Genomic DNA, 11433 nt, shown 5'->3' on the forward strand with positions numbered 1-11433 from the left:
GATGTGTGTTCGAAGTGATTCCAAGGTTGATAAGATCACCATCGCACACTCCCTCTACCTTCGGGATTAGTGTTGGACCTAAATAAATGTTATTTGGTGTTTGCGTTGAGCATGAATATGATTAGATCATGTTTATTGCAAATACGGTTATTCATTTAAGTCAGAGAATAATTGGTGTTCTGTTTACATGAATAAAACCTTCTATGGTCATACACCCAATGTAAATGGTTTATTGAATCTCTATCGTAGTGATACAAATATACATAATATTGATGCCAAAAGATGCAAAGTTGATAATGATAGTGCAACATATTTGTGGCACTGCTGTTTAGGTCATATTGGTGTAAAGCGCATGAAGAAACTCCATGCGGATGGACTTTTGGAATCACTTGATTATGAATCATTTGATACTTGCGAACCATGCCTCATAGGCAAGATGACTAAAACTCCGTTATCCGGAACAATGGAGGGAGCCAATGACTTATTGGAAATAATACAACCGATGTATGCGGTCCAATGAGTGTTGAGGCGCGCGGCGGGTATCGTTACTTTCTGACCTTCACAGATGATTTAAGCAGATATGGGTATATCTACTTAATGAAACATAAGTCTGAAACATTTGAAAAGTTCAAAGAATTCCAGAGTGAAGTGGAAAATCATCGTAACAAGAAAATAAAGTTTCTACGATTCGATTGCGGAGGCGAATATTTGAGTTACGAGTTTGGCCTTCATTTAAAAACAATGTGGAATAGTTTCACAACTCACGCCTGGTGTGTCCAAACGTCGTAACCGTACTTTATTAGATATGGTGCGATCTATGATGTCTCTTACCGATTTACCACTATCATTTTGGGGTTATGCATTTGAGACAGCCGCATTCACGTTAAATAGGGCACCGTCTAAATCCGTTAAGATGACACCGTGTGAACTGTGGTTTGGCAAGAAACCTAAGCTGCCGTTTCTTAAAGTTTAGGGTTGCGACACTTATGTCAAAATGCTCCGGCCTGATAAGCTCGAACCCAAATCGGAGAAGTGCGTCTTCATAGGATACCCTAAGGAAAGAATTGGGTAAACCTTCTACCATCCGAAGGCAAGATCTTTGTTGCCAAGAATGGAACATTTCTAGAGGAGTTTCTCTCGAAAGAAGTGAGTGGGAGGAAAGTAGAACTTGATGAGGTAATTGTACCTTTTCTCAATTTGGAAAGTAGCACATCAGAGAAATCCGTTCCCGTGATGCATACACCAACTAGAGAGGAAGCTAATGATGATGATCATGAAACTTCGGATCAAGTTACTACTGGACCTCGTAGGTCGAACAGAGCATGATCCGCACCAGAGTGGTACGGTAAATCCTATCCTGGAAGTCATGTTACTAGACCATGACGAACCTAAGAACTATGAAGAAGCAATGATGAGCCCAGATTCCGACAGATGGCTTGAGGCCATGAAATCTGAGATATGATACATGTATGAGAACAAAGTATGGACTTTGGTGGACTTGCCCGATGATCGGCAAGACATAGAGAATAAATGGATCTTTAAGAAGAAGACTGACGCTGATGGTAATGTTATTGTCTACAAAGCTCGACTTGTCGCAAATGGTTTTCGACAAGTTCAAGGAGTTGACTACGATGAGACTTTCTCACCCGTAGCTATGCTTAAGTCCGTCCGAATCATGTTAGCAATTGCCGCATTTTATAATTATGAAATCAGGCAAATGGACGTCAAAACTGCATTCCTTAATGGATTTCTTAAAGAAGAGTTGTATATGATGCAACCAGAAAGTTTTTGTCGATCCTAAAGGTGCTAACAAAGTGTGCAAGCTCCAGCGATCCATCTATGGACTGGTGCAAGCATCTCGGAGTTGGAATATACACTTTGATGAGGTGATCAAAGCATATGGTTTTATACAGACTTACGGTGAAGCATGTATTTACAAGAAAGTGAGTGGGAGCTCTGTAGCATTTCTGATATATATGTGGATGACATATTGTTGATTGGATATAATATAGAATTTCTGGATAGCATAAAGGGATACTTGAATAAGAATTTTTCAATGAAAGACCTCGGTGAAGCTGCTTACATATTAGGCATCAAGATCTATAGGGATAGATCGAGACGCTTAATCGGACTTTCACAAGGTACATACCTTGGAAAAGTTTTGAACAAGTTCAAAATAGATGCTTCGCCTTTGGAAGCGCCAGTAGCGTAGGGCGACCGGGCCAGCCGAGCCCCTCTGAATTAGTTGACGGCTTTGATGACTCGACGGATGAAGTCAATCAGAGAGGACGGTTAGGTTCTTTGTTGCCTCATCTGCTTAGCTTATAGAATTACACGGTTTATCACGATAGACATTCCAATCAATGGTTGGACGATCAATAAGAAAGAGTTCTTGCCTATGTTGCAAGGTATAGTGTTGAGTAAGACTCAAGACGCAACCACGACAGAAGATAGAGAGAGAATGAAAGTCATTCCCTATGCCTTAGCCATAGGTTCTATAAAGTATGCCATGCTGTGTACCAGACATATTGTGTACCTTGCCATGAGTTTGGCAAGGGGGTACAATAGTGATCCAGGAGTAGATCACCTGAGAACGGTCAAAATTTATCCTTAGTTACCTAAGAGGACTGAGGAAATATTTCTCAGTTATCGAGGTGATAAAGAGTTCGTCGTAAAGGGTTACGTTGATGCAAGCTTTGACACCAATTCAGATGACTAAGAGTCTCAATCTGGATACATATTGATAGTGGGAGCAATTAGCTAGAGTAACACCATGCAGAGCATTGTAGACATAGAAATTTGCAAAATACATATGGATCTGAATGTGGCAGCCCCGTTGACTAAACCTCTCTCACAAGCAAAACATGATCACACCTTAGTACTCTTTGGGTGTTAATCACATAGCGATGTGAACTAGATTATTGACTCTAGTAAACTCTTTGGGTATTGGTCACATGGCGATGTGAACTATGGGTGTTAATCACTTGACGATGTGAACTAGATTGTTGACTCTAGTGCAAGTGGGATACTGGTGGAAATATTCCCTAGAGGCAATAATAAAATGGTTATTATTATATTTCCTAAATCATGATAAAGGTTTATTATTAATGCTAGAATTGTATTGACTTAAATACATGTGTGAATACATAGACAAACATCGTGTCCCTAGTGAGCCTCTACTTGACTAGCTCGTTGATCAAAGATGATTAAGGTTTTCTAACCATGGACATGAGTTGTCATTTGATAACGGGATCACATCATTAGGAGAATGATGTGATGGACAAGACCCATCCGTTAGCTTAGCATGTTGAACGTTCAGTTTTATTGCTATTGCTTTCTTCATGTCAAATACATATTCCTTCGACTATGAGATTATGCAACTCCTGGATACCAGAGGAATGCCTTGTGTGCTATCAAACATCACAACGTAACTGGGTGATTATAAAGATGCTCTACAGGTATCTCCAAAGGTGTCTGTTGAGTTGGCATAGATCGAGATTAGGATTTGTCAATCCGAGTATCGGAGAGGTATCTCTGGGCCCTCTCGGTAATACACATCATAAGCTTGCAAGCAAATGACTAATGAGTTAGTCACGAGGTGATGTATTACGGAACGAGTAAAGAGACTTGCCGGTAACGAGATTGAACTAGGTATGAAGATATCGACGATTGAATCTAGGGCAAGTAACATGCCGATGGACAAAGGGAATTACGTATGTTGTCATAACGGTTCGACCGATAAAGATCTTCGTAGAATATGTAGGAGGCAATATGAGCATCTAGGTTCTGCTGTTGGTTATTGACTGGAGAGGTGTCTCGGTCATGTCTACATAGTTCTCGAACCCGCAGGGTCCGCACGCTTAACGTTCGATGACAATATTATATTATATGAGTTATGTGATTTGGTGACCGAATGTTGTTCGGAGTCCCAGATGAGATCACAGACATGACGGGGAGTCTCGAAATGGTCGAGAGATAAAGCTTGATATATAGGACGATAGTATTCAGACACCGGAAGTGTTCCGGGTACTTATCGGGTCACCGAAAGGGGTTTCGGGCACCCCCGGCAAAAGATATGGGCCTTATGGGCCAAGAGGGGAACGCACCAGCCACAAGGGGCTGGTGCACCCCAATTATGGGCTGGCCTGGGATGGAGAAGGAAAGGGGAAGGGAGAAAGGCAAGTGTGGATTAGGATTCCCACTTCCTTCTCTCCCCCCTCTTCCTTCCCCCTCCGTCAAATATGGCGGGGGGGGGGGGGGGGCAGGGCAAGGAAGCCCCAAGGGGGCCGGCGGCCAGCCCTTGGGTGCCTCCTTGACCTATATATATGTGGGGAGGGGGGCGCCTAGAACACACAACATCAATTGTTAGCCGTGTGCGGCGCCCCCTCCACAGTTTACACCCCCGGCCATATTCTCGCAGTGCTTAGGCGAAGCCCTGCGTGGATCACTTCACCATCACCGTCACCACGCCATCGTGCTGACGGAACTCATCTACTACCTCGACACCTTGCTGGATCAAGAAGGCGAGGGACGTCACCGAGCTGAACGTGTGCAGAACTCGGAGGTGCCGTACATTCGGTACTCAATCGGTGGAGCACGAAGAAAGTTTGACTACATCAACCGCATTGTGAAACGCTTCCTCTTACGGTCTACGAGGGTACGTAGACACACTCTCCCCCTCATTGCTATGCATCTTCATGGATAGATCATTGCGTGTGCATAATTTTTTTTGTTTTCCATGCAATGTTTCCCAACAGAAGGAGGATCTCTTTGACCATCATTGGCATCTAGTTGGGAGAAAGAATTAAACTGGTTTAAGGTTCTTTTATTTTCACTCTAACAATTTATTTGATTGATTTATTTGTTGCATCCGGATTATTTGTTGTATTTAGATAATTAGTTTTGTAATAATATTTGTCAAATTATGATCATTGTTTGATCTATATTGTTGTAAATAGTCTAGAAATAGTGCATGATGCAATTACATGTGGGTCATATACACATGAAAACATGCAGGCCGCATTATGGCAACTCTATGTTTGCGCACAACCACCGCAACCTACATATCCATATGGACCGCGTGTCGTGTCCCATATGGTGATCACAGATATAGCGACTCTGCTAGTGTTGCTCTTACATGGGCTTTTGTACCAGTTATAACAAGGATATGAGTCGATGTGCGAATTCTTATTGAGATGAAAATGCTACGAGAAAATGATTTTATTTTTTGCAAGGAGGGAACAAGCCTTTTGACTTAAAGGATTTTTAAAGCCAGAGGATTAGAATACAAACGATTCCTTTTAATATCATTTCATCTTTCGATATAGTCTTTCATCCCGCTATATAAAACAAAGCTCACACAGACGAATTAGATACAAAGCTGCGAGGAAATCTTCATACAAGTAGGACAAATAAAAACAACAACTAAGATGGTTGCGAAAGGCCACCAAATCAAAGTGCATGAAAACAAGATTGACCACACCTAATTAATAAGAAATCACAGATACTACTGAACCGTAGTGGAAACCACACCTCCTTGGGTAACTACTGAGCATCATTGTGTCGAGAACACCAAGCATTTTCTAGAGAGGGTCGCCTACCCTCTCGCTCTGGGCCATGGAGCGTCGATCCTGCCATGAGACTGAGAATGATGGCAACATGTAAAAGATAGGAGATCACTGAGACCACCCCACGCCAGAGTCGAGGGAGTTGCATGCCAAGATCAAGGCATGCCTGAAACCATCAACATGTTGCAACCAGAAGGTACCGAAGCTCCTCAATGACGCCCCAGAGGGTGATGATGCAACATGCCACCACTGAGTCCGTAAAGACGAGCTAGGGTTTTAACTCAGAGCCCTAGCACAAGGAGGGGACCCACAATGATGCCCCCTATGGGAAGAGACACCCACATGCATTGATGTCGTCAGCGCAAAAGCGAGGAGCTTTTGCTCGGAGCCTCACCCATGCACCCGCGGTACCAAGGTTGTCGACCCAACCCGATAAGACGGTTGCCGGACAAGGGCATATGACTTTGTACGGTGACTACTTTGCCCTCGATGCGCTATTTAAAAACTACTTCCAAAGCCGATTCCGATGCATTGACCATTGTTCACACGCCTCTACGTAGGGGTCTAGGCCTACGATGATTATGTGAACCTGAAGAAGGATGTCGTTGGCCTCGTTGGGTTCTCAGGTCTCTAGAAGTGCACGATGCTATGGGGATGCTTTTGTATGGCACAGTCACAGATTCGTGGGATGAGTACCTCCGGATGTCCGAGGGCACATGGTTGTAGGCCATGGTTAGATTTGATACTGCAATCGTCAAGGTGTTTGTACCAAAGTACATGATAGAACCAAATGCCAAAGACACAAAAAGATCGACTCATGATAATTGGAGAATCAAGAGGGTATCAAAGTATTGCTTGGATCTGGATTGCATAAACTGAAGATAAAAGAACTGCCCATATGCTCAACAAGGGCGATACTAGTGCCATCATAAAATGCCCATGATCATTCTTGATGCAGTTGCATCACAAGACTTTTTGATTTGGCACTCTTTCTTTGACATGTCAGGGTATCACAACGACATCGATGTGCTGCATCGGTCTCCATTGTTTGTAAGGTTGTGTGCGGGCCAAGCTCATGTGTGCAACTATACCATCAATGGATAGGACTACAACATGAGATACTATCTTTGTGATGGTATCTTCCTTTGTGGGCACCTTCGTAAAAAATATCTTTATGCCAAGCGGTAACAAAATCGCCAATTTGCTTGAAGACAAGAAAGTGCCAGAAAGGAAGTGAGAGGGCATTTCGAGTGCTCCAAGCACGTTTTGCAGTCGTTTGCAAACTTGCTAAACAATGGGATGCATAATTAGTGTGGGAGGTGATGACATCTTGTGTGATCACACATAACATGATTGTGGAGGAAGGGGGTGAGGGAATTGCCATGGTCTGGAATTTTGAAACATGGGGGATCCTATATATCTTGAAGAGCCGAGTTCGACGACCTTTGCAGATTGTCTCGAACTACATCATTCTTTGACAAACTGCACCCCTCGAAGAGGGCTCAACACTTTATTATTAGTACCTAACCAGTGTACAGAGATAAAGTTTAATATGGTCCCTCCTGCCTCCTCTTTTCACATGGGAGTTAAGAAGTTAAGAGTTACTCAGACCCACTGCTTAATAGAATCAACTGCTTAGATCTATTATACACTCTTACCTCTCATGTGAAAAGAGGAAGTAAGAGAGACCACGTTAAATGGGGGCCGTGTGGCCCCTCAGATATAAAAAAGGTTACCTGCAGATGTTTGAGAGCACATGCTAGGAGGTCATGGTTAGATTTGCTACTGGAGTGATCAATGGGTTTGGACCGGAGTACATGAGAGAACGAAATGCCGAAGACATAGCATGGCTCATGGTACTTGGATAATTAAGAGGATTTCCATGTATGCTTGAATCTTTGGATTGCAAGGTGAAAATGGAAGAACTACCCATATGCTCAACAAGGGCAATACCATGTCCATCATGAAACACTAAGGGCCCGACCGGGAGATCTCCAGGAGCCAGCTTCCTAGAATCGATACGTGAAGCCAGCCGGACGCTTCTGCTCCGAGAAGTGGGCTTCGCGGAGAAAAAGACGCCGCAGTGCAATTTTGAGGAGCAGCTGAAGCCCAGCTTCGCTAAAAGGAGTAGAAGTTCCTTGTAATTACATCTTAATGCCATCCCGAAGTACCAGACGAAACGATTTTTCCTCTTCGCTCAAAGCCCAGCTTGGTGGGCCCGACCACAGCCGAATCGTTTTTTCCTCTACACGCTGTCGAACGACCCTGGCTCCCGTGGGAAGCTCGCTACCGTTGGCTTCTCTAGAAGCTGGCTAGCTCGGGAAGCCAACGGACTTCCGAACGGGGCCTAACTATCATTCTTGAAGCAGTTGCATCACAAGGCCTTTGGATTTGACACTCTTTCTTTGGCATGTCAGGGTCTCACAATGGCATCAACGTGATGGAGCGGTTTTCCATTGTTTGCAAAGTTGTCTGTGAGCCAAGCTCATGCATGCAACTACATCATCAATGGGCATGACTACAACATGGGGTATTATACCATCAATGCGTCACAAAGATGTGAAGAGAACATTTGGAGTGCTCCAATTTCGTTTTGCAGTTGTTGGTGAACATGCTAAATAATGGGATGCGGCGACATTGTTCGAGGTGATGTCAGTTTGTGTAATCATGCATAACATGGTTCTGGAGGATGAGGATGAGGAGTTCACCATGGTCTGAAACTTCAAAACATGGGCGATCCCATACAACTTCCAAAGCATAATCCAACCACGTTCGTGGATTTTCTCAAACTGCACTATCAGATTCACAATTCACAAATTCATGCACAACGTGAGGATGATCTAATCGAGCATTTGTGGAAGTTTCAAATGGATAATTAGAACAAGTGCTCGAATAAATTAAATTAAATTAAATTTGAACTATTTTATTTCAAAACTTTATGTTCGGAACATTTGATTGCTGTCGCATTCGAATATTTATCTTTGAGTCATTGATGCACCGTGATATTTATCTTTCATTATTTTCAATATCCTTTTCCTATGATTCAGTTAGACAAGCATTAGTTAGAACAAGTAAAATCCCGTAGAAATCAGTTAGCTTGACGTTGCATTTCTATGTTCAATTCTGTGTTCCTGAGTCCTCGAACGTGGCTATGAATGCGGGCACTGTGGAAGCACGACGCAAATCTGCATCACACACTCGACCAGCGCGGCTGTCCAGCCACGCTAAATAATTGATTACTGCTGTACAGTGCGCACAGCAGGAGCGGAATACTTTGCAAATACGCAGAACCGGCATACGAGCGAGGCATAATTGCTCCAACCCATGAATGATGGCCAGACCCAGACCCAGAGGTAGTAGCAGTAGCAGTACATCCAAAGACATACTCATACCCGCGCCGTACGGCGGTGTAGGTGACCGGACCGGGCGGTACGCCCCGTCTCCGTCTCCGACACCGGTCACAGCTCACAGGGCTCAGCAGCAGGCCGGCCTTTATCCCACCCTGACCGCGGAGGTACACCCACCGACCGCGGGGTAAAGAAAGTGGCAGGCTAATCCGCTGTTCATTCTTAAACCCAACCCAACCCCAACCCCAGATCCTGATCCCACTCGCTCGCCGCCGTGTCCTCTCCTCGTCGTGCTCTCCCCCACCAGGCCACCACCACCATCCACCACACACTCCTCTCACTCTCGCTTCGCCAGTTTGCTCGCGCTTCGCCTCACTCCACTCTCCAGTGGACTCCATTTCCCAACACCCCGCCTGCCTCAGAGCTCGCTTGTCCGCTTCGCAGCGGCCGAGGCGGCGCACATGGCGCTACCCCCTGCCCTCCTCCTCCTCCTCCTCCTCCAGCTGCTCTGCCTCTTGCTGCTCGGCGCGGGCGCGGCGCTGCACGAGCGCGACGCGGCGGCGCTCCGGGACGTGCGGGCCGGCCTGCGGGACCTGCCGGGGTCGCGCTTCTTCGAGTCCTGGGACGACGACGCGTCCGCCCCGTGCGCCTACGCCGGCGTCGTGTGCGCGCCCGACGAGGACGACCCGTCCGGCGCGCTCCTCCGCGTGTCGGTGCTCACGCTCGGCACCGGCCTCTCCGACTCCCCCGGCATGGCCGGCAGCGTCCCGGCCTCGCTCGCCAGCCTCACCGCGCTCACCGACCTCGTCCTCTACCCGGGCCGTGTCGGCGGCTCCATCCCGGAGGGCATTGGGTCGGGTCTCCGGCGCCTCAGGCTCCTCTCGCTGTCCGGGAACCAGCTCACCGGGCCCGTGCCCGAGTCCCTGGCGGGGCTGCCGGAACTGCACACGCTCGACCTCGGCAACAACCGCCTCGAGGGCACGATTCCCTCCGGGCTGCTGCTGCCGTCGTCCCCGAGCCTCAAGGTGCTCATCCTGGCCAACAATGTCGGCCTCTCCGGGCAGATTCCCGACCAGTTTCCCAGCTCGCAGCTGTTCCACGTCGACCTGAGCCGGAACGCGATAACCGGCACGCTCCCGCCGCTGCCACCGACGATCCGGTACTTCTCCGTAGCCGGGAACTCGATGGAGGGGAGCCTCGACGGAGCCTTCGCCGGCAACGGCCAGGGCCCAGCCGACCTGGCATTCCTCGACCTGTCGATGAACGACTTCTCGGGCTCGATCCCGCCGGAGGTGTTCGCGCTCCCGAGCGCGTCGTCGCTGCTCCTGTCCCGCAACAACTTCACGGGGTCGCTGGCCGTGCCGGCGGCGCCCGCGTCGGCGACGCCGCCGTGGTCAGTGGTGGACGTCAGCCACAACGGCCTCACGGGCGAGGTCCCGGAGGCGCTGGCGGCGGCGGGGAGCCTGTACGTGAACAACAACAAGATCTCCGGCGAGGTCCCGGAGGCGGTGGCCCGCAGCGTGTTCGACGGGCGCATGACGACCTTCTACGCGCAGCACAACTTCCTGACGGGGTTCCCGGTGCCGCCGACGCCGCTGCCGGACTCCGCGGCGCTGTGCCTCTCCTACAACTGCATGGACCTCCCCTCCGCCTCCGCGGCCGACGGGTGCCCCACGATCGGCGGGCCCCTGGAGTCCAGGCCCGCGGACCAGTGCCGGAGCAGCGGCGGCGACGGCTGAGCCGCCGACGCCCCGTGGGCTGACAGGTGGGGCTCGGTCGTCTCCGGCTCCCGCGCGGCACGGGCGGGGCACCCTCACCCACCGGGTTCACGCATTTTGGTTTGTCCGGCTGGTTGTTTGGGCCGTGGTTTTTCATGTGATTTTGGTTTGAATTTATTCGACGTCGGGCGCGCAACGGTCACGCGGCGACGAGGTTGGGTTGGTGTTCGTGCGTGTGCGTGTGCGTGTGTGCTGTTATTCACTCACCGGTTTGGGAGTGTACGTTGCGTCCAAAAGGAATCCGTGGCGGCCTCGGCAGGGCAGTAATGCCAATTTAAGCATTTCGGCCCATGCCCCGCCTACCGCAAGAGGACAACCTAATGGTGGCGTTGCTGCTATGTATAGATAGCTGACTGCCCTAGTTTTTCTCAGACGTTTAAGTCGAAATGTTGTTGTGTTTTCTTTCAATAGGTTCTGTGCCATGCAGTCGTACTATTATTTGTTGACGTGCAATTGGCTATAGCTTTCTTTTGATGGACAAACGTGGCACCATTATTTGTTTATGCAGAGGCTACAGGGAAAGAATGTGGCAATCATTGCTCAAAATGACCCCTCTGACAATATGCGACCCTTCAAGATGACTGTGTGGCCTTCGCCGACTCACTGATGTTTAAGTCAGGGGCCACAGGAGATCTTTTACCGTTTGGCGTGTTGAATTTTACAGGAGCCTGGGATAGAAACTGTTTGGTTGCAATATAGAAAAATGCAAAAATAAAATAAAATCCTAGTACTAAGAGGAGG

The 11433-nt window shown here is 47.9% G+C and overlaps 1 protein-coding gene across 1 annotated transcript; it reads left to right on the plus strand.

The window, feature by feature from the left end:
- The first annotated feature begins 8827 nt into the window (after positions 1 to 8827).
- LOC123167463 (probable inactive leucine-rich repeat receptor kinase XIAO) lies at positions 8828 to 11124 on the plus strand. Its single transcript, XM_044585303.1, has one exon. The coding sequence runs from the start codon at positions 9376 to 9378 to the stop codon at positions 10651 to 10653; it is 1278 nt and encodes a 425-aa protein (XP_044441238.1). The 5' UTR covers positions 8828 to 9375; the 3' UTR covers positions 10654 to 11124.
- Positions 11125 to 11433: the final 309 nt, after the last annotated feature.

Source organism: Triticum aestivum, chromosome 7D (assembly GCF_018294505.1).
Source record: "Triticum aestivum cultivar Chinese Spring chromosome 7D, IWGSC CS RefSeq v2.1, whole genome shotgun sequence".
NCBI lineage: Eukaryota > Viridiplantae > Streptophyta > Magnoliopsida > Poales > Poaceae > Triticum > Triticum aestivum.